Here is a 23,046-nt window from a genome sequence, read left to right as displayed (position 1 = left end):
TTATATTTATATTTAACTTCCATCGGATTTTAAGAGGCCCTGAAAACCGAGCTGACACGTGTTAATCACTACTCAAATCGTCGTCTGTCTACTATGCGCACGTCCCGTGGTAATCTAGGGCATCATCATCGATCTAGTGGCTTAATCACCGTTTAGGCATGGCCTATAGGTACATGATCATGTCCTTCTCCAAATTTTTGGCCGTCTTCGGACACTTTAAGCATTAAAATGCTCGTGCCAGGCCATTTAATGTGCATATCTATGCATTAATGTGTTTGTCAAGAGTAATAAATGTGTCTATATATTCGCCGTGGATCGAGCTCGGCACTAGCTTGTAAGGTCGCCCACGTTCACGCGATCTACCGAGGATAGACTTTCTGGTGGTGCTCGTGGGCCTAGGCCTCCTTGTTTCATTGGGCCTGCGCGAATCGGGCTTCTTTAACGGACTATACATAGGTGATATTTGCTGTCCAAATCACATACTTAAACTTAAAATTTTGAAATGCCCAATTTGCTGTCCAAGTGTTTTATATACCATACCTAAAACAAAAATCTTGAACTTATTTTGATTTTTTTTTTAATTTTTTTTTTTTGGTTCAGAAAACAATATTGTATTTGATTGTGGAGTTGGGCAATTTTAATTGGCTGGGGCACGTGTCCTACTATTGGGCCTGGGTTCTGTGATGGTCCATATGATCGTTGAAATGGAAACTTAGGAAGATGTCACCAAAAAAAAAAAAAAAAAAAAAAAACTTTTGAGTTAGATATTTTAGGTATAGATATTTTGGGCTAGATATTTATTTTCTGGTGTGAGTGATTTCTTTATTCTTTTTTACCAAAAACAGCGTATTCTCCAGGCTGGGGTAGATGAGATTTATGTCCCAATCAAGATCAAAGATTAAATTAATCATAATAATTACAAAAGTGACAAATTTACAATTTTATTTTTCCACCATTCCTCATCTATATAATAATAAAAAAAAAATATTAATAATGATTACAACTAAATATTATTATTATTATTATTATTAAAAGATATTTCTTATTAAATTGAAACAATCAGCACTTTGTGGTTAAATATCTGGAAGTCTATCCCCAAGCAAGTGTGTGATGAGATGCGTGAGTTCTAATAAAGAAAAGTGCATTATTCGCTTCATCTAAATTAGATATTTCCGTGAGATATTAAAATTTAGGGTAAATTACACACACCCCCCTGAGGTAAGCTTAAATAACTGTAAGGTCCCTATGGTATCGATAATTACACTTAGCCCCCTGAAACGTAGTCAGAAACTCTAATAGGATAATGAATTGGATACGTTATTCCGATAGGGTTCTAACGGACTATTGGTTTCAGAAAGTGGTGAAGACAACAAAGAGCTATGGGGTAACATGGCTCCCCGAACATTCCCGAACATTTCTTAAATCACCCATAGCTCTTTGTTGTCTCCACCACTTTCTGAAACCAATAGTCCGTTAGAACCCTATCGGAATAACGTATCCAATTCATTATCCCATTAGAGTTTCTGACTACGTTTCAGGGGGCTGAGTGTAATTATCGATACCACAGGGACCTTACAGTTATTTAAGCTTACCTCAGGGGGGTGTGTGTAATTTACCCTAAAATTTAAAATATCAGCACTTTTTGGATACAATAATACAACTAAAGTACTTCAATTTCACATAATGAATAGTTTTTAAAGAACAATTTAAATATTTTTAATTTAGTTTTGACTTTTGAGATTTTCCATACTCATATGGTTTCTTGTCATATTTTTTACCTATTTATATATATATATATTTTTTTTTGAGAAAATTACCTATTTATAAGCTGATTAATTATTAATAAAAAGTCATTGTTTTTTTTTCTTAAAGCAAACAACATAAGCACACAAAAAAAAATTACGGCCACCCCTCAAATTAGGAAAATTTTGATAATGTTTTGGGTAACTACAATCACATCTCAGCTCTAAATCTTGTTAACGTTCATCATTGCGGTGTTAAATTTAGTGAAATTTTATAGATTATGTGAAATACTCTTCAGTTTGCACCCGTTTTACCATGTTCGAACCTAACATTTTGAAACTATATTTAGAGAACGTTCCACAGGAATCTACAAGATTTTGTTGACTTCTACACCATAATAGTGTTCGTGCAAGAAGATTTAGTTGATGAATAATCATAATTATCGAAATAGAAGGAGTTTTTTGTCATAATCGGACAATACTGAGGAGGCGGCCGTAATTTAGCCTAAAATAAATAAAAATAAAAATAAAACTACAATTCTGTAAAACCTGGCGATGTTTCATACCTTTTAAATTAACATAGAAGTGCCCTATAAATGGAACTTGTTTATAAAATTACATTCATAAAAAAATAAAAAATATATTAATTTATCTTGATTCAGACAGTAATGCAGTAAACATTAAATAAAATAGATAAAGAGAGATAGGATCGATACCAAGTTGGCAGAAAAGCGACATGGCCTTTCAGGCACCAATCAAGACAGAAAAAGTGGAAATAAAAAAGTGCAAAAAAGGTATCTTTGTAATTAATTCCCACATCTACCCCTCCCCTGCACACCCACCCACCATATCTCAAGCTCGTATTAATATTGCCTGCTGACCTTTCGTTCTAACTTGCCCAACTCTGTTTGCTCTACCCCAAGAAAAACCCACAACAACCTTCCGCCACCTGAGATCCGCCGTGCTCTGCTACTCCTCCGCCGCCGCGTTTCTGCTTTGTTGGTTCTTGATTTATACTGTCCGGAGTTTTTTTGTTACAGTTTCACCCCTGGTGTTGACATCAAGAACGTATTCAGATACTGGTGAGCTCTTCTTTAATTTCTTGTATTTTTGGCTTCTGTGGTACCATGAATCGGATCTTTAGTTCATTAGTAGTTTTACTCTTTCTCTGTTTTTCTAAGTTGTAATAAGTTGAAATTTATGGATCTTCTCATGTGTGTGTATTAATATATCATTTGATGCTGTAAATCTCACTTCTTGATTAAAAAATTTAGAGCTTTATCTTGCAAAATTAGCTGCAAGCACATGTTAATTGTTTACTGAACTTTTTGTCACCCCTTTGCTGTGTAGTAGTTCCTTTAAACATCTGTTCTTGCTGTATAAAAGTCAACGCTTTATGGTTGTGGTCAACTCTGTTTTATCTTCTTTTGGCAAGTTTTGTGATTCAATCCGTCAAAGATTTAATTTTTATTTTATTTTTTTGATTTTTTTTAAATCAAGTTCACAAGCTAACCAGCTAACTGCTAAGCTAAGTGGCAAAGTTTTACGGAATCTAGTTCAAAAATAAAAAAGAATCAATTATTAATTTCTTCGATTTGCTCTGATTGCAGAAACAAAATCAGCATCGATACACAAAAAAAAAATGGGTCAATTATGTGATTTCTGTGGTGATCAAAGACCGATGATCTATTGTAGATCCGACGCCGCTTCACTATGCCTATCCTGCGACCGAAATGTTCATTCCGCAAACGCCCTTTCGAAGCGCCACACGAGAACCCTCTTATGCGAACGATGCAACTGTCAGCCTGCAACTGTAAGGTGCAGCGAAGAAAAGATGTCGCTTTGTCAAAACTGCGATTGGTCGGAGCATTCTTCCACCACTGCTTCAACGGCCGACCACAAAAGACAAACAATCAATTCTTACACGGGTTGTCCCACGGCAACCGAGTTTTCAAGATTCTGGTCCTTCTTCTCGGTTGACAGTTCGATTCACGACCCTGAAGAAGGATCGATGATTCTTGAAGAAGGCAAAAGCATGCCGATTGATTGTACGATAGAAGATGCTTCTGACGTCGAGCAATTTCGTGACAGTGGATCGTTGAATCCTCTTAATCAGAAGGTAATTATCGATCTATAAGATGTTTGTAAATAACCCCCGACTTGAAACACGAACAGGAACGTAGGTTTGGAGCTGTTCTTCGACACACCAACAGCGTTGTAGGGGAAAAGGGTTCGTCGATTTTTATTTTTCACCCAATCAAAAATAGATTTTCGTAAATCTTGGAAAACGAGGTTTTTTAAGTATTTACACTAACTCATTTTAATGGATCGGTAGTATTACTTTTCTCTGCTTTTCGTTTCCGAAAAGGCAGAAGTAGTAGCCTGAATTTATTATATAATAGGTCCGATTTTCCCCTGCAATTCATCCTCTTTGACTGTTGCTGTTGGTTGAGTGGGACTAAACGACAAGAAGGTACGTTTTTGCTAACCTCGATTTATTTCGAAGCTTAACTCTCACAAAAACCATTTCATCTGTGACTAGACGAAATTTTATTCAAAGCACTAAAGGATCTCTTGAGGTAACTTTGAAACTTTTGGCTTAACCAATTCAAGCTATATTTGTATTCAACAATGACCGGACGAAGGTCAATGGCTACAGTAAACTGGCCATTACGTGTTTATCGACATCTTTTTCCGTCTGCCTCGCTCGAGTTTTTACCCTGTCCTGTTATTCTAATCATTTGGCATCATTTGATGGAATGTTTATGGTTCGTTTATGTAGGCATCTTCAACAAGAGTAAAGCATCTCGAACCAGTTAACAATGCTCTCTACCAAGAACTCGAGATCTCGGATATGGAGTTGAGTATGGAGGACTACGACGCTATTTTTGACGAATCTTTTGATGGCTCCCAACAATTTTTCGAGAACGGTGGAATTAATAGCCTGTTCGAAATCGGAAACTCGAATAACGATGAATGCAAACCTCAGCGTCTACAAGTGCCGAAGGTACGCCATCGTTTAAGCCTTCTTCTTTCAATGACCCTGAATCTTGACGTTTCAAAAGTTTGACATTTCGAAACTAATTTCAGGTCTCGAGCTCAAAGAGTGAAACTGCAGACTCAATTACTAGCTCGGATTTAAACGTTTGCTTTCCGAGACCAGCGCAATCTACTCTATCGGTTTCAAATGGGTGTGACATTGGAGATTACCCGGAGTGCGGAGACTTTTCGATGGTTATGACGGACGAACATCCGTCTAATAGTCTTTATCCCGATAACCAGCTGCCGTCGGCTTGGAGGGATGGTGCAGTTTTGCGGTACAGAGAGAAAAAGAAGGCTCGTAAGTAAGTATATAGTTTCCGGAAGAAAAATATTTCAATCTCCTTTTTTCACGGCATGGTGTCGTATCTAAATTGTTCTAATTTTTAAATTGTTTATTGTAAACAGGTTCGACAAAAAAATAAGGTACGCCTCGCGCAAGGAGAGAGCTGATGTAAGGAAGCGTGTGAAGGGTCGTTTTGTGAAAGCGGGCGATCCGTATGATTATGATCCTTTGGACTCGACAGTAAACCAGTGAGAATATTCGGGTTTTTTTTCACTCGGCAAGACATTTTCTGGAGGTTCAGACAACCTATTTTTTTGTTTTGGAGGAAATACAAAGAGACAGATCGTACGATTTCCCTGTTGTGTGTACTTTCGATTGTACATAAAGACCCGCACCTCGATCGCGGTGGTGATGGAAGATTGTAACTTAATGTAGAAAATCAGAAACACAAAATTTTGTCTTGCTACTTCTGTGCGTTTGCGTTACGCCATTGCACGGTTGTGTTTAGTGACTGAGACGCGTTTGTAATATCGAAACTAACTGCTTAGTTATTCTGTATACCAAACATGAAAGTTGTATATATTTTCGCCATGTATGATTATTTTCTTGGCAGCGATTTTTCGATTGAAAATGTTGATCGAGTAGACTAGACTAGTATTGTTGCGACTTGTGTGGCGCCAACATGTTCGTAGATTGAAGCAACATTAACATCAATAATAATAATAATTATAATAATAATAATAATAATAATAATAATAATAATAATAATAATAATAAATAATAATAAAATGACTTTACACAATAATAAATCACACTCTACATGCTAATGTGCATGGTATACTATACTCACAGGGCAAATGATAATGAAGAGCATAAAAGAATCCTGCTGTGGCTTACTTGTAAGTTCTCTCGTATATTCGTCTCATTTGAGCTTTCTCGTGTGAATTCAACTTAGCCCCGAAACCACTCTTCTCCGTTTCTGGTTCCGTAACTTGTCTTATTTTAAAGCTCGGTTCTTGTCTTAGTTCCATCTTATCATCGGACATCCTCAGATTTTCTTGAACTCCACTTGTGCCAGGTGTCGAAGCTCTATTGCCTCTGGCTTTGAGTGACTTCTCATCACCGCTCGATTTTATTTTTCTCAGGTCGTTTCTATTAAGCTGGTCTTGCTCGATATCTGTTGCGGAGTTGACTTTCTCCTGTTCGAAGAAGAGAACCTGCACAACTGTTCTAAGTGGCAAACGCTCGTTCCTCACAGCATGACCTCGTACTTGTGGAGACAATTTCTGACAATCTAAAACCCGACAGAGCTGTTTCTTGTCCGCTTTGCTAAGATCAGGATGCTCCTGCAGTAAATGTGCATGTAAATATATTAATCTAGTTTCGAAAAAGATATACGCGGAAGCACCAGAAATCCATATTAACCTTGAGATAAGTGTTGACTGCCATGTAGAGATCGTCATGAATTGGCCGAGCAATTCGAGGCAAAGTTTCAGCGAGAGATGCCAATTTTTGAACCGGCATATCGGCAGCTTTTGCTGCCACCTGGAGGTAAGAATCCACGAGCTTTCCAATCTTACGTATGGCGTCTGATGACGGGGCGGCTTGTCTCTTCCACTGCCTCAAGAAACTGTCTAAAACTGTCTGAACCAAATCAATGTCGTAAACGGAGTTTTGGGACGGAATCAGCAAATCATTCAATGCTGCCTCCTCGAGCTGCAAACCAGACAGCCTTAAAAGCTCTGTTTTTGTGACGGTAGAAACTGCGAGAAAATTGGCGGTACTAAGAAGTCTCAGCAAGAACTTAATCGAGACAGACCCTTTATAATCCGATGGAATCAAGCCCACAACAGTCTCGAGCATATTCCGTTGTCTGTCCGGAGAATATTCAGTTTTAGAAGTCGAAGCCTCCTTATTCGGCTTATTATGTTCTGTGATCTCTGGTAGCCAACGGCACGCGTACACATGCAAAGCCTCTCCAATGAGCTGAGGTGGCAGCGTATTAGTCGATTTTATTGCAGTAACTATGCATCTGAACATGTCTATGTTAAGGAAAGATATGTCCTCTGTCCACCAATCCTTTGGCACCGACTGGTTGCGTTTTTTCTCGTACCCTGGTCTTGTATACGTATAAGACCACGTAACCTGAAAAGGGCTTTTTCTTTATGTCGAAATTACGACAGCAAAACATAAATAAATAGATAAATAATACATAAAAATCCAACCTTTGTGGGAGGTGTTAGTATCTTGTCAACAATTGATTCTATGCATCTTCTTACAATACCGAGATTTTCAGACCACTCGTAAACTCTCTCACTGTTCTGCAGAGTCAAAATGGGATCTTTCCAACTTTCAAGAATGCATGACGAGAAGAAAGCTTCCAATTTTACGATGAAGTTTCCGTTTTCGACTGCTTCAGTCATTCGAAGGAACTTTGCAGCACAAAAGGCGAAAACGAAATTGTGGGCACTGAGATTGATTGTGATACCATAGCAGAACTTGGCACACAGCTCAAAAGCTTCGTCTCCACCTGGAATATCGGTTAGGTCAAGGGTGACGACGTGGCCAGAGATGGAATCTTCCGACTCGGTGTACAGGCGTTGTAATAATCCGCACTTTGGAAGAAGAGGAAACTGTAGCTTAGGAAAAAAAGACGAAACATCTGAGTACTGTGTTTTTTTCGTTTCTTACGATACATTTTTACCTCTAAAAAAGTTTACCTTGTGGAGAAGGTAACTGACGTTGTTTATCCGAATGGTGACATCGCTCGGTACATCTGATATAACCGTCCTGAAAATTCGAGACAAGAATTCCGAATCAGGTTATAATTATTTACAGGCCAGCAATTTAGTGATGTCTCTGAAACATTTTGCATACACATATTATTTATTACCTAGTGGCTTCCTCTGTGTAGAATGTGTCCGGCCGAGTCCCTAGTTTCATAAACTTCATTCTCGAAGGTATTCGTTACGTTCTTGCAAGAAACTTTTTAGTCCAGAAACAACAGCAAATTAAATTATATAACAAAGATGGTTAAAAAAAATTTGAAGAAAGAACATACATACATATATATATACATATTAATTCTGCTGAACTGAAAATACTTCACACGTATATATATATATACATACAGAATGTAATGGTATTGGTGTACTTGGAATCTTGATTAAAGACCCATGCTTTTGGGAAGGAGATGGTGAATGGAATAATAGTGGATGGTGCAAATTGAAACCAAGTGTTATCTTTTTTAATCACTAGAAGAAATAAAAAAAAAAATTAAATAAAAAAATTTAAAAAATGCAAAAATTGTGGAGTAGCAAAGAGAAAAGCACAGTGTCTGAGTGGCTTTACAATATACATGTAAATGTGGTAGTTTAGCTAAATTTGGGTGTAATACTTTTGGAACTGATAAGGAAGCTTAGCAGATTTCTGCAATGCAAGTTTTTTATTTATTTAATTTGAAAATTACTTTCACATTTGTCCATACTCTATTGGAATTGCATTAAAAAAGTTGACAGCACCATTCATTTGTTTTCTTTCTTTTCTTTTGCAAAGAATAGCAGAACAGAAACATAAAGATATAAAGTGCATTGAGCTTTTATTCTTTGGAAAGAGATACCGAAAATGGCCATTAATTCATATAGCATAGGACGCAACACGATTCATCGGGCGACATTATCGATCATCGGTCTAAAACAAAATTCAAAAGATAATTAACAACTTACCTCAATAGCAGCTGCTGAATAATCAAATTGAAGAAGCCATTGATCATTACTTATAATATATATGATCATACATGCATGTTATATATATATATATATATATATACACACGATATCGACGAGAAAAAGGCTCGAAGATCGGTCCATGCTTATAGGCAACAGAAACACACACACACACACATACACACAGAGAAGTGAAAACCCTACCATAATTAATAATGCTGGAAACATATGAGCTAGCTAGAGAAAAAAATTGCATAGATTGTGCTCATAGTCAACCTACTCATCAATGAAAGATAATGATAATCTTCTTGAAATACATATACATCAGTCTTTTTCATCAAGAAAATAAAATAAAATAATTACCTATTTTACACGAGTGGAATTTTTTTTTATTTTTTTATTTTAATTTTCTTTAAGCATGCAATATAATGCAAGTGGGTAGTGGGGAAGAGCCCCCACAAGAAGTGGGACCCACGGTGGAAAGATCCTTCTTTAGTTTATAATTTATCAAAGATTGCTTTCTCATCATAGTTTTTCCCACTACTTTTGGTTTAGTCTTTCTTTCTTTCTTCTTCATCTTTTGCTATACAGTTTGATGGACGTTGGTTTTTTTCCTTGTATTCTTTGTCGGCCACGTGTCTTGTCCGATACCGTCTGATTGTACTGGTCGGAGTTGACACCTTAGACGGTGATCGATCGATGAATCGATATATGTGGGAGTTGAGATTAGATGCCATTGCCTACTTTTGTTGGTGGTTTTGGAGGCCACCCGATTACTACGCGTGCTGTTTATTATCTTAATTACCAAATAAATAATCTTGGTTACACTCGATTTTAATTTGTTTATAATAAGACATATATGTTAGAGAATCAAGCTAAACTTAGTGCAAAAAGAAAAAAAAAACAATTAAATTGAGATCTTCATTCACTCACTAAAGAGCAATAGATTTACAGAATACAATCACAAAGAAAATATAATGGGTGCTTATAACCACAATTACTAAAATATGATGGCTTAAAGTTATAATAATATTTAAATGTTATTTATAATTTCTTAAACCCTAAAAAATAGATGTTATGATTACAAGGTGTAGATGATGGTCATGATGGCGATAATCATATTAATAACATGATCATCATCATAATTCAATTCATGCATAGTTTTACACGAAAGATTTTGTCATCATTAATTTTTTTGCTTTTTATTTTAAGATTAAACCATGTGCTCCTAAGAATATTCCCTTCTTCTTAAAGAGAATTCATAGCCGCTCGAAACTCGAAGTAAATTGAACAAACTCGTAACGTTTTTACACCTATATAATAAAAACATAAAAACATAAAAATATAATTAAATAAAAAAAAATATATATATATATATATATATTCAACATTTGTAGTGAGTGAGTATCCATCCATCCCACTTTGATAAGATGGGTCTACAAAGTATTGAGTTGGTGCCACCACATTTTCCAACGTTTAGCCCTAAAATTTTGGCACACACAAACACGCCTTTGTCCTAAGATACCCAATGTCGCGTTTCACACAACCAAATGTTCCCCACCTGTTTATTTGTTTGTTAATAAGAATATCCACTTTTACCAACCTAATACTACTTATTTACATAGAAAATTAGGCGTACATTACGGTCACCTCTGAGGTAAGGTTAAATCTATCCTACTTATAAAAGTATGAATACTTAACTAGTTTCTTCCCTTTTTTGTATGGACAAAATTACCCTATAAAATAACCTTTAGATATAGAATTTTTTGGATAACATGGTCATTTGACTAATATACTTTAATAATTGTAATAACTAATAATAACTCTTCCTTAAATAATTTAGTTTGATTGTATTTATAAATAAAAACAAAACCACGCATTTAATTAAAAGTGACATTTAAAATTGGCAAAAGAAATATAAAATGGTGTACTTTAGCTAGATAAGATTTAGGGTAATTAGAAAATATATGTTGGTACTAAGATAACCATATGAATATATTTTCGAAAAAAATGATAAAATTTAAAGGGTAATTAAGTAATATTGATTTCAAATCAATTTCCCAAAAAAATTATAACCAATCAGTAGTATATTGTATATCAATTAGAGTAATTGGTTTTTAGGATTCACTTGACAAAAGCACATAAAAACAATAAACAATACAATGGTGTTTAGCAACCAACGTTTAGAAAGAAGCAGGCGAAAATGATTCATGAATTTACAAATTATATGTATTAATGTAAAGTTTAAATGACATTCAATACACAAAACTCAAACGGTCTTTTTAATTTGTTATGAATTTTAATTTTAAAGCAGTTACAACTTACAAGTTACAGCATATAATCAATTTAATATTAATTTATCAATAAAATGTCTATATGGATGCATGTAGACATGACCACGGATCGGTTTGGTTCCGCTTCAGGCTCTGAATTTGGAGTAATCGTAACTGAATCGGATATTTCTGGTTCTTTACGGTTCGATTCCAGACAGTTCCCGGTTCTAATCGGTAGAACCGGTCGGTTCTTGATAATATATATTTTTTTTTAATTTTTTGTTATTATTATATTTAACTTAAAAAGAGAGTAAATTTTCTTTTTTTTAAACAGTGGAAAGAATACTTAACAAATGTAATTTTTTTTTTAATACTGAAAGTTTTTTTAAAAATACTTCAAAAATATTTTTGTACTTTCAAAAAGTAAAAGGAATTAGTTATAAAAATTAAAAGAAAAAAGGAAAGAAATCAAAAGGGCTTAAAAATGAAAAGGAAAGAATTAGTTGTAATTATAATTAATATCTAAATTATTATTTTTAAACCGGTTAGATTGGTTCTAACCGCGTTCTAACCGGCGGTTATGAAAATGGGAACTGGAATCGAACCGATTTTTCCAATTCCGATTCCGATTCTGGTTAATCTGGTTTCGATTGGGTTAAAAAACCGTTGACCCGGTTCGGTTCAGGTTATAACCGAAACCGGTGGTCATGTCTAGATGCATGTAACAATACCTAAAATATATAAAATATATAGGCTCTTTTACTATACACACACTATAATATGTCATTCTCACCAGATGCGCATAAATCACAATTCAGATTCAAATAGCAACATCATCATCAACGATTCAAACTCCAATCTACAGATCCGTGTGCATGACGTATGTATTATAGCTCATGAATCATTTGGCTTCTCTTTTATTTATTATCTTCATTTGATTTATCTGGTCTTTTTTCTCAGTTAATGGAATGACTGATGAAGAAGGACTTGAGTGAATAGATCGTAGTGGGGTTACTTGATTTCTTGCTAATCACTCGTGGGGAAACTTTAATTGGTACATCTTACTGTAAGTCTCTCAAAACAGACAAGAGCATTTGTAACTACATACATGCTTTGTATCTCAAGAATTCACGCAAGATACTTAAATAAATTATATAAAAGAAGTTCTAATTTGTGATGTACATGCCTTCTCAGTTATTACAATCGAACACACATTCTCATGAATATCAAAGTGTAGAATATATCAATGGATATGGAACTTTACGATGAAGAAAAATATAATTTCACTATTTGGTTCTATCCGGTTGTAGAGGATGGAATACATGTTTAAGTATCAAACATAATCTCATTTTTTTACTATTTAACTTATTTGATAGATTATGATAAATTGATTGAATCTCTCTCTCTATATTTCTTTAGACCATGAATCTCTTTATATATTGCCCTTCTTTTTCCTTGAAAATTCTGTAGAACCGCATTCCTACTTGATAGATTTGTTCTGCCTCTTACATTCAGAAAATTTGTATAGAATTCACCATCTTTAATTCACACCTCTTTGGTACGCAACTCTTTAGAATTCAATGTTGCTTTAACTTCAACAAATATTTGTAATAAACCCCGACCCTCATAGAAAACATCATTTGCATGTCCACAATTTATCACTTAAATAATTTTGAAAATATATTTTCCTATTTTCAGGTATGAATAAAAGTATAACATGCTATTGATTGAAACTAAGTAAATAACGTTATTTAATGATGATCATGAGCACATCAAGATTTTGGTGGGGGGATATATTTAAATTACCAAGATCAAAATAATTTAAAAAATCATGAATAAAAATATAAGTATAATGTATGAATCTAACTGTATTGCATATTAAGTAAACGTTATATTATATTGAAAAACAATATGAATATATATCAAATAACTTAGATATTTCCGGTATCTATTTAGTTATTTCGATCGAATATATGTTAAAAAATAGTACAAATTTAAAAAAAATCACATAAATATATTGACCCAAGACGTGCAACGCACGTCCACCTTCCTAGTTATAAAAAAACCTATCATGTTTGGGTAATTACAACCAGTCCCATAACGATTAATCTTCTTATAATTCTATCCGCGCATTGTCAAATTTAGTGGAATTTTCTAGATTATGTGGAATATTCTTCAGTTATTACACATTTTATCACATTCGAGCTCCACATTTTGAAACAAGATGATCATTGCATTTATCTCTTGGCTTTGTAAAATATCAGTTGTGATGCATCCGAAGCGGCGTTTTTACATAAAATGAGTACAAACTAGAGAACATTTCATGGAATCTAAAAGATTCTGTTGAATTTGACACCACAAGGGTGTGCACGTAAGAAGATTCATAGTTGAGGAAATGGTTGTAATTACTCAAACATTAGGAATTTTTTCATAATTTAATCTTACCTTAGGGGTGGCCGTAATTAAACCTAGAAATTATTCTACTTCCCAGTTCCTGTAATAAAACTCATAACTTATCAATGATTTAAGCAGCTTTTTTCCTACACACAAACCACATGATTTTCAGCACGAGTTTTGCATGTGTCCATTGTACAAGGAAATAAAGTATTCATATTTTATATGATTTCACAAAATACACCAGAAAGGCAGAAACTTGAGGTTTCACTTGATCAAGAACAAAAGATTTAAGGCTAATACAAACATTGGCTCCCAAATAATATGGAGCCTGATCTCGATACAACCGCAGATAACTCGGAGGAAGCTCCACAAGAAATCATAGATGACGGGTTAGAGAGAGTGTTTCGAGATTTCAGTGAATTCAAAGAGAGAATACTACAGTCAAGTTCGAGCAGCACCATGAAAAACGAAGACCTAATTGACTTGTATATCAACAACGGCACACCACAGACCACACTTCTAGAAGAAGTCAACGAGTTCGAAAGTGTGCTACCTCCACAGCAAGTGGGGCCCACAGTCACAAACACACGGAGCGGGTGCAGCTTGAGAAACAATATAGAGATCGAAATTCAAGAGAGTGAAACGATTATCCGAGAAATGGCGGAGTCTGGAGTGACTTATATTAGATACGGTGATTTGAATAATTCGGAAGCGGCTAATGCCCTTCTTGGCAGTGTTTTTGGTGGAGGAAATGAAAATGCGTTTGGTTCGGCTATGAGATTTCTCAGAAGGATGTATTTATGCTCAAACGGGGGTGTGAATGGTGAGAGTAGCAGACAAAGGGTTAAGAGGAAATATAGAAACTGAGGAGCCAAATTAAATCGACAGGTAAAATCAATGCATATACATACAAATGCAAAATTTAAAATTAACGACTGGTTCGAGCTTTACGTGTAACGGCAGGTACACATCGAAGACGATGAGCAAGGATAAGATGATACACTATTAGCAAATACAAATTATTTTCTGTTGTGGTCTTCTACACCAGCTGAAAAGACGAGGAATTAAATTTAAAATTTTTGCAAGTCTGAAACCCAATCTTGACAATAAGTTCAAGAATGTACTATGCTAACAAGTATTTTCATTTCCCTAAATTATCTACGACCAAAACCACTTAGAAAGACCATTTTAGAATACATCACAAACAGAGGAAATGCGTTTTCTCAAGACCCTCCAGATTAAAAATACAAGAATGAGTTACAACTAAAGCAAACCATTAACACCTTCATTGCATGACATGTAAAAGAAGAGATAATAAAGTACAACAAAAGAACTTATACCTGCTATGGATAAAAATATCCCGTTTCTTGAGGAGAGTCGTTATAACTTCAAAATCATTCCGCCTAGCCAAATAGATCATCATCATTGTCATCGTCATTGCTCGTCCTATAACTTCGAGACTTTTCACTTTCAACGCCGTGTGTATTTCCTCCGCTTTTACTTGGAGAAGCTTCTTTACCGCCAGATTCAGCAGATATATGCGCCCAAGACGAACCTACTTTAACAGAAAATGAATCTCCATACAGATCGTCGTATATTCCACCACTCTTTGCAGGAGCCTTGACCTTGTTCAAGACTTGTTGAAGTTTCTCCGTCACACCTGCTGTGGAAAAAGTTTGCTTCATAGGGGTGTGTTCCTTCCCTTTCGGTATTACTGTAATCTTTACGAGAGATTCGTATTTCCCGACAAGACTTCCTTCTTTGACACCTGTCGGACCAGGTTCCGTCTCCACATCAGCTCCATCGGAAAATCCAACAACTTCAACTAATTCTCCCCCAACCTGATCTTTAAATGCCACTCTAGTTCTTCTCATTCTCTTAGATGCTCTCTCAGTTAACCGACTGTCGTCACTTATAACCGTAGAGCTACTACTCGACCCTGTCGATTTAGATATTAAGTTTGGTATTAACAACCCATTCAAGGCACGATTAACGTATGTATTATACGCCAACACTGCTTCTTCATCTGATGGATCTGGGGGAGGTGGCAAATCAATCTCTGTGGGTTCTAGGGGTGGAGGGAAAAGAGCTGCGTTGTTCTTTCTCAGAACGTAAATTCTGGTCGACGCAGCAAATTTCAGAGACTGTCCGACTTCTAGCTCAACAGGGGAATCTTTGGTCAGCCGCTCGTTTGCAACAAATGTACCATGTGCTGAGCCTAAATCAATCACATACACGCTGTAAGAGAAATGCAGTAAACTCCATCAGTCCTTAGCATATGATCAAACTGTGAGCAGATAGTGCATCAATTCTATTCAAATATATTGAAGTCGACTTTGCCTATATACTAACAAAGAAAGTTTATCTGATCGTTCAATTGGTAAAATCTTTAGCAACCGAGGAAATAAACACCATGTCTAACATCTAAGATCAACAATTTTGCATCCACTACAAACTTTTGGCAGAACACGGGAGGCCAGATGAAATACTATACTAACTGCTCTTTATACCGTAATGAAATACACATCTTAATACGGCGAAAGGAGAAGAGAATAAGTTTCCATAATAGAACATGCAAAATGGTGATGGTATCTCATACCTGCCATCTTTGTGTGGAACAACTGCTGCATGCTGACGCGAAACAGACTGATGATCGAGCACAAAATCACAAGCATGAAACTGCCTACCGAATATATGCCTCTTCTTATCCAGGTTAACCTGATCAAGAACCTCCCCATCCTTTACAACATCGAGATAGTAAACACCAGGCCGTGGCTCGATCGCCCAATCAGGAGGCTGCCAAGTCGACTGCCCCCCTCCAACCGGAGTCACATGCTGAGTTGGCGCCACATCTGTGGTTAGAGTCTTTTTCACCGCATTCTGATGGTTCTGTGGGTAAGATCCTTGAGACTGATTAAGTGTAACTGCTTCCTTAAAAGCGGTTTGTGGACCGGGTTTCGTGGTAGAGTTTGCAGAGACCGAGAACGGTTCCAAAGACTGCGCTTTCTTGAAACGATCGAGACCGGCTCTTCCGTACATAGTTTATATCTCGATTTTCTCATACAAAAGTCCTTTGGCAACTCCAATCAGATATTAAGAACACAACATGGCAGCACCCGTAAGTAAACACTGTAGCTCCAACCAACGAGAAATCTAGCGATAAACAGATTCCCCGCTTCCCTTTCAAGTTTCAATGTTCCCCTTGCAATGTCCCAACTTCGATGGTACTAAGTTCTAGAAAATGAAAATTCAAAATCGTCAATACATAAAAGCACCAATGCTCGCAAAACACAGCGTAGCCAGTACCCAACTAAAACTACCCACTAAACCAAACTGCAAACATTTGTCTTTGCAAGTAAAATCAGGATAGAATAATCATCTCTCAAGCGGGGAATCAAATTAACACTAAAAAAAAAGACAAAATAATAGAGAAGCAGCGACAGAAAAAAAAAATTGAGAAACGGTAAATCAGTAGAGTTAGATTAGTTCGATTTACAGTAATTACATCTTCCCTCGATTTTCCCTCTATTTGCTCAGAAAAAAACAAAAAAAAAAAGTTGTTGAAAGTGAGATGCAGCCCTACCTCTGACAATGAACCCTAAAATTGGGGAAATTTTCGATTACGGTTCAGGAAATTAAATACTGAACGTGAAACAGAGAGGGATTTTGTATATCGACGACAGACGAAGAAAGCTGAGTGGAGAGCTGGGGGAGAACGAAGGAGGGTAAAGGGGGAATTATTAATTATTTCCCACATTGGGCCGGGCTTTAAAACATGTATAAAATCATGAAGAGTGGCCTATGTTGTAATTAGGTGCTGTGTCTTATTTGGGCCTATGTTGTAATTGCAATAAAGCCCATCAACTTGGGCCCAGATAATAATCCATTGCTTGTTTATGTAATTGTACTGCCTATTTTTTTTGTAAAAGAACTATAAACACAATAATATTTGTAATAATATTACTGTCTATTATTGTAATATTACTGTAAACACAATAATATTACTGTGGTTGCCGGTAATATTACTGTCAACCACATTAATATTATTTTTTTGGACTTTTTATTATGTTTACCTTTGTTAAAGGGTCAACATATTAATATTACTCTATTACACAATAATAATGACTTTTGTTGTGTTAATATTACTCTGCTAGAAATTAATTATAGCAATATTACTGTATTAAACTGTAGTATAGCTAATTTTACTGTATTTAATTATAATATTGTTAATTTCACTGTCAACCACATCAATATGGTTGTTTAAACGGGATCAAAAGATATTAAAGAAAAGAAAAAAATCGAAAAAGTCAACTCCCAAATTATCTTGTAATACAATTTCATGTCCGAAACAATGTCATGTCAAAAAAAATCTGTTACACTGAAGCCATTGTAGAATACAACATTCGAATCACTAATTGCGCTAAAGGTTTTCCGGCTTCGATTAGTTTTCGAAGAATTAATGAAAATCATACTTCATACAACAAATCTGTGATGTGTGATATACAACCTTCTCCAACAGCAGCACAACTGCGCCCCTTCGAGTCCCCGACGAAAAAAAAAATCAACGGCTCGATTGCACCGAAACTCTCTTCTCCGTGTATATACAATCACAAGCCATATCAATTCAACTGTACAACAACAAAACCTATTTTGTTTCGTGGCAGAGTTCGAGATTTATTCCATCTTTTATTTTTGTTCTTTTTCGCACCAAACCCGACGAAAATCAATCAAATCTAAGCACCAGAAACATATTCCTTTTCCAAAACACTGAACATGACCTTAACCCTCTCCTGCAGATTCAACACAATATTCTTCGTCATTTTCTTTTGCTGCCTCGTGTATTTCAACCACGCAATTCCAAAGTTCACTTGAATACTACACCCTACCGATCTCGACGGTAAATCTTCCACTTGATACCTTACATGTAGCTGCAAAACAACATATTTGATCAAACTATATATATTTATTACAAAAAGAAAATGAAGAAAAAAATAAGGTGGCATGCATACGTACTGTGAAATAGTCGCCAAGTGGAACTCCATGGAGGGTCATGACTTCTTCAATAAGCCAACCGTTTCTTCCAGAAAGACGAGACTTTTGCTGAGTGCTAGTCACTTCACCTCTGTAACGAGATATATGCTTATCGAATTTGTAATAAAGTTGCCTCTGGTAAACATCGGGCTTTTCCGATTCCCAGGGGCTGTGAGAATAATTCAAGCACCCAGCTCTTTCCATCACTCTTCGGTCGATTTCACTCCCCCTAAACAACTCCATAAAAAAGCTCGTCTGAAAAAAAAAATTAAAAAATCATAATTTTTTTTGAAGTAATTAGGGTGAAAAGGATCAAATTTTGAAAGATACTTACAGGAAGAGAGAGCATGGACGAATAGACGACAGACATGTTAACATCCCCAACTCCAAGAAAAGAGCCACTCTCAACAGAAAGAAGGCTTTTTGTTTCGGATTCTTCGTCGACTCCATGAAGACTTCTGGCCTCGATTTCCTCTTCCGAAGCTTGGAGATTTTTGGCAAGTGATTCCTCTTCGGCTGTTTGTACAGTTGTCGCTTCAGCTGCTTCTTCTACGATTTGTACTTTCTGCTCTGGGGTCAAAGCTCTGGCTTTCCACAGTGCCATAATTGTTCTGATAATACACACACACAAAAAAAAAAAAAATCATTTGCCAAAATCCAATTAAATTATATAACACAATTTAACTCATAAGTGAAGTTTACCTGTGAGCAACATTGAACGAGACGAAAGAATGAAAATGATATTTAAGCCTGCCTTCAGTATCTTGTGTTCTTGCTCCATGGCGTGCATCGAACCCTCTACCTTGCCTTAGTGTCACGATAACGATTGGACTGCCCATTGATGACAGAGTCGGAGGTATAATCTGAATGTCTTCTATATCTTCCCACAGAAAGAAAAACTTCGTCTTGTGACCGAATAAATCTGCGTGGAACCCTATTATTCTTGCTGACAGAAAAAGACGCCCCTGTCACAAGTACAGTAATATCAGTCACCAATATAATTAAAAGAAATTATTGCAATAATAAAACAAACTAACTAATTACCTGTAGAGGCATTCTTCGTTTTAAGTGACAAGCAAAGTCGTTGATGAGAAACTCCTCTGGTGGTAGCCCGAAAAGCTTTTGGAATGCTGAATTTGTTTGAGGAGAACGTAATTTTATCTGCAACGTGAAGTAATGCATAAGTAGAAGGGAAAAAAAGGTATAATATTGTTCCATGATGAAGTGAAAGAGTGAGATGAAGAGGTGATCATTTATTTACCTTTTTGCCCACCTCCTTCTCCATTTTAGTTATATAATCTTGGACGACGTTGGTACCCCTATTGTTGTTCAAGAAAATTCTTAAGTGTAACTTAGACTGGCACGCTTGAGCCAGCTTTCCTTGCAGAGGAATCCAAATATCCGACAAATCGGAAATGTTATATTTCAAGAAATTAATTTCAGCACGTCCAAGAGAAGTCGCTTCGTCAAAAGGGCCGTCAAAATCGAAAACTTCCACATCCAGCACAGATGGAGGCTCGTCCATTGCATCAAATTCAAAAATTTCTGCAAAACAACAATTAATGCCTATTAGATACTACCGAAAGAAAAAAACTGATAGTGTATATATATATATATATATATATATATACCGTTCCAAAGAGGGTCCGATTTCTGAAACTTGATGGAGCTGCTTCTCGTTTTTCCGTTGCAAGTAAACACCACATAAGGATCAGAGAACCCACTCGAGTCAACTGCCGCCAAATTGCTCCCTTCAATTAATGCAACCGTGAGCAACCACCCATCTCCCTGTGCTTTGATTCCATGATCACTCCCTAATAATTAACAAAACAGAAGCAAATTAAATTAGTTCTATATGCTAGGATAAACAGTCCAGTTACCATGTTATCAAAATAAGGTAAAGATCACACCTTTTCTAAGCAAAAAAATAAAGAATACCTTTTTGCACTCGGGCCTGCATAAAACGAGACATCAACTCGAGCACCCTTTTCCCTTGCAAAACCAACATTCCACAGACAATCAGTTCACCGATCGAATCAGGCAAATCCAAACCGACAAACTCAAGGCCTTGAACCGTACTAGGCATAGCCAGCCACACATGCACGAGCACATAAAACCCCATCAAAACGGTCGAAACCACAGTAAAATTAGCAAAATACTGAACCGCCAGTTTCCAATCGGACTGCCTTTCCACCTGCAGAGAAGCCAGCATCTGATCCTTCTCCGAGCCTATATTTTTTAGATCGAGCGGCTTCACATGCTGAGTCAGCACCTTCCCGTACTGCTCAAAGCTTTCCTTTATACCCTGCCTCGCCCCACCTTCTATCATACTCTTCATCATAGTGCTCTGCAGAAAGTTCATCCGCCAAGAAACTTCCAACCGAGAAGACTGTTCGCCGGATGGCTGTTCGGGCCCTTGAGTAATGCAGTAAAGCACTTCGGCCTTGAAAGTTTTACCGTATGGTGCGTCCGGTGTGCTCACACTGGATAAAACGGCAAATACTTTACCATCGGCTTTTATAAACGCTTGCTCCTCCGTTGCTTTCAAAGCTTTAATCAGTTTACTCGGAGCTTTAGTGTAGGAAACCACTCTCTGTACGCTCTCGCTGCCGTTTTCATATTTCCAGGGACCGATTTGCAAATCTGTAGAGCCCTGTACATCTGCTACAGATTTCTGAAAGTTTGCATCAGAAAAGAGTAGTGAGTTCAATTCTTGAGGGGTGGTTGCGTAAATTTGGTCCAGAACTACCCCTCCGGTTAAAGTACTAGGAACTTCGCTTCCTTGGTCTTTCGTCGTAATATTTTTCATTAATTCTTCGAAATCGACTGACGAAGTTTGCTCTTCTGACTTGTTATCAAGGAATGAATCCAAAGTTTCGGGCAAGTCCGATTGATCGGTAGCTTCGGTGGAAGTCACAGAAGCTGAATCGACAACATTCTTGTTGAAAATTTGGGCGAACCGACCAGCAAATGTCGGTGCTGGCTGTTTTTCTTCCTTGGAAGTGAAAAAGTCTTCTCCCCTCATAGGAGAAGATGTCCTTCGAGGGGAAGACCTTGTGGGTGAGTCCAAAATCGAATCGGCGTACTTTCTTGGCAGTACTACAGGATCGCCCGAGGATGGAAAGTCGAACAATGTGTTATTTGTCGAGAAACAAATTGTTAGAAGAATTTCGCCTGTTGTTGAATAAAGCATCAGTCAATCCAAAAAATAACCAAATCAAGAACTCAGCAATCATAAGAATTATCAATACTAGGATCATTGCATATTCCGAAAATCAGAGTGAAGAAACAACAAATCAAATTCCAAAAATTAGACATCCCAAAGGAAGAAAATGACAGGCATAAATAATCGACAAAATCTCCAAAAAGAAGAATAGTATACCACAATCTTTGTTCTTGGCCTTTTTTGTTTTCGGCTGCAACGTGTACCAAGTAGTGCCGAGTGACTTGTCTTTAGCTTCGAAAACCTGACTGACCGGCACTTTGATCTGGCCAACAAAATCATCATTGAAGTACTTGTCTTCATCTAAAACACAAATCAGAAGCTCGTCTTTCAAATCGTCGACTTTGAAAATGAATTCCTCACACCACGATGGATTCAGGCACTTCTTCACAACTTTGCTCTTGTACCTCTGCTTCCCCAACTGCAGTTTTACATATGGATCACTAAACCCATTCGGGTCAAGAGCCGGTATGTTTTTCGCTTCGATTACCCGGACTAAAAGCTGCATCTCTACTGCAAAACTGCTACCAGTTAGAAATGCTCTGCTTACCTCATAAATACAATGATCACAGTCTTTGAACAATCGACAAAGATTTTACACCACAGAAAAAAATAATAACGGGTGGGGAAAACTGTGATCAATAAAGGGCGTTCGTTAGTTGTTACAAAAAATCGAAAGGGGGTTACTGCATTGGGAGAAAGCTTTGATTGGTAGGGTCAATCGTGGAAAGAATATCTAATTGAAAAAAAAACTGAAACTTTGGGGAAAAATTAAATAAAAAATGAATACAGAAGAAATTAGGTTTAGAAAGAGATCATAAAAGGCGAATCTCGGAGTAAAGGAGAAAAAACCTCCGATCCGCCGGAAACATGAAATTGCAGTGAATTGGAAATCGGAAATAAAAATTAATCAAAATGAAAAACAGCAGATGAATCGAAGATGGGGAGAATGTGAATAGAAATGGATAAATATCAAAACCCCATGAAAATGGAACTTAATTTTGAGGGTGTTAAGAATCGGTTTCTGTCTTCTCTTTCATAAATCATAAGTTAGAGAGAGAGAGAGAAGAGAGAGAAAGGGGGGAAATTATAGTTGAAAAGGGAAAGCATGCAGACTTTTCTATGCTCTTTCCTTCCTTTTCAATTGCAAACTGCGCGTATTTTTTTAGACTCATTGACTTTTTATTATTTATTTATTTATTTTATTTTTCTTAACTAAAGGAAATTAAAACTAATTTCCATATTATTCATTTTTTTCCTGTATTACTCCATATTTAATTACTTAAGAAATATACATGATCGTCACTAAAGATCTCTTCTTTCTCTCTCC

At 36.4% G+C, this 23,046-nt stretch overlaps 4 protein-coding genes across 7 annotated transcripts; 1 reads left to right on the top strand and 3 right to left on the bottom strand.

The window, feature by feature from the left end:
* The first annotated feature begins 2,488 nt into the window (after positions 1-2,488).
* Positions 2,489-5,698, top strand: LOC105968731 (zinc finger protein CONSTANS-LIKE 10). Its single transcript, XM_012993384.2, has 5 exons — positions 2,489-2,824; positions 3,353-3,861; positions 4,525-4,749; positions 4,833-5,086; positions 5,190-5,698. Exons 2-5 carry the CDS (start codon positions 3,385-3,387, stop codon positions 5,317-5,319), a joined length of 1,086 nt encoding a protein of 361 aa, XP_012848838.2. The 5' UTR covers positions 2,489-2,824; positions 3,353-3,384; the 3' UTR covers positions 5,320-5,698.
* Positions 5,699-5,817: 119 nt separating this feature from the next.
* On the bottom strand, positions 5,818-9,014 carry LOC105968729 (Phototropic-responsive NPH3 family protein). Of its 4 annotated transcripts, none has more exons than XM_088811458.1 (6): positions 8,997-9,014; positions 7,961-8,052; positions 7,788-7,857; positions 7,293-7,706; positions 6,493-7,212; positions 5,818-6,413 (listed from the first exon to the last, which is right to left on the bottom strand). In XM_088811458.1, the coding sequence occupies exons 2-6, from the start codon at positions 8,017-8,019 to the stop codon at positions 5,961-5,963; spliced, it is 1,716 nt and encodes a 571-aa protein (XP_088667584.1). In that variant the 5' UTR covers positions 8,020-8,052; positions 8,997-9,014; the 3' UTR covers positions 5,818-5,960. The 4 variants fall into 4 exon arrangements, with proteins under 4 accessions (XP_088667584.1, XP_012848837.2, XP_012848835.2 ...); XM_012993383.2 differs by lacking the exon at positions 8,997-9,014 and adding an exon at positions 8,793-8,961 and having other exon boundaries at positions 7,293-7,700; XM_012993381.2 differs by lacking the exon at positions 8,997-9,014 and adding an exon at positions 8,793-8,940.
* A 5,645-nt stretch (positions 9,015-14,659) lies between these two features.
* LOC105968963 (SMAD/FHA domain-containing protein) lies at positions 14,660-16,501 on the bottom strand. Its single transcript, XM_088811753.1, has 2 exons — positions 16,062-16,501; positions 14,660-15,700 (listed from the first exon to the last, which is right to left on the bottom strand). The coding sequence occupies exons 1-2, from the start codon at positions 16,499-16,501 to the stop codon at positions 14,866-14,868; spliced, it is 1,275 nt and encodes a 424-aa protein (XP_088667879.1). The 3' UTR covers positions 14,660-14,865.
* Positions 16,502-17,762: 1,261 nt separating this feature from the next.
* LOC105968837 (C2 calcium/lipid-binding and GRAM domain containing protein) lies at positions 17,763-23,046 on the bottom strand. The gene is made up of 9 exons (XM_012993514.2): positions 21,876-23,046; positions 20,432-21,667; positions 20,125-20,307; positions 19,755-20,038; positions 19,538-19,654; positions 19,196-19,458; positions 18,828-19,104; positions 18,476-18,748; positions 17,763-18,390 (listed from the first exon to the last, which is right to left on the bottom strand). Exons 1-9 carry the CDS (start codon positions 22,222-22,224, stop codon positions 18,196-18,198), a joined length of 3,177 nt encoding a protein of 1,058 aa, XP_012848968.1. The 5' UTR covers positions 22,225-23,046; the 3' UTR covers positions 17,763-18,195.

This window comes from Erythranthe guttata, chromosome 13 (assembly GCF_056151865.1).
Source record: "Erythranthe guttata isolate IM_541 chromosome 13, IM_541, whole genome shotgun sequence".
In the NCBI taxonomy this organism is placed as follows: domain Eukaryota; kingdom Viridiplantae; phylum Streptophyta; class Magnoliopsida; order Lamiales; family Phrymaceae; genus Erythranthe; species Erythranthe guttata.
The sequence above is the reverse complement of the archived record's forward strand: the minus strand, read 5'-3'. Positions and strand labels throughout refer to the sequence as shown.

Coding starts and splice junctions, on each gene's coding strand:
- LOC105968837 (XM_012993514.2), bottom strand. CDS start 22,224: ATGCAGCTTTTAGTCCGGGTAATCGAAGCGAAAAACATACCGGCTCTT. Junction 19,459..19,537: donor AACGAAGAATGCCTCTACAG/GTAATTAGTTAG, acceptor TACTTGTGACAG/GGGCGTCTTTTTCTGTCAGC. Junction 18,391..18,475: donor CACTTGGCGACTATTTCACA/GTACGTATGCAT, acceptor GTTGTTTTGCAG/CTACATGTAAGGTATCAAGT.
- LOC105968731 (XM_012993384.2), top strand. CDS start 3,385: ATGGGTCAATTATGTGATTTCTGTGGTGATCAAAGACCGATGATCTAT. Junction 3,862..4,524: donor TGAATCCTCTTAATCAGAAG/GTAATTATCGAT, acceptor TCGTTTATGTAG/GCATCTTCAACAAGAGTAAA. Junction 4,750..4,832: donor AGCGTCTACAAGTGCCGAAG/GTACGCCATCGT, acceptor AACTAATTTCAG/GTCTCGAGCTCAAAGAGTGA.
- LOC105968963 (XM_088811753.1), bottom strand. CDS start 16,501: ATGTACGGAAGAGCCGGTCTCGATCGTTTCAAGAAAGCGCAGTCTTTG. Junction 15,701..16,061: donor GTTCCACACAAAGATGGCAG/GTATGAGATACC, acceptor TTTCTCTTACAG/CGTGTATGTGATTGATTTAG.
- LOC105968729 (XM_088811458.1), bottom strand. CDS start 8,019: ATGAAGTTTATGAAACTAGGGACTCGGCCGGACACATTCTACACAGAG. Junction 7,858..7,960: donor TACACAGAGGAAGCCACTAG/GTAATAAATAAT, acceptor TCGAATTTTCAG/GACGGTTATATCAGATGTAC. Junction 7,707..7,787: donor TCAGTTACCTTCTCCACAAG/GTAAACTTTTTT, acceptor TTTTTTCCTAAG/CTACAGTTTCCTCTTCTTCC.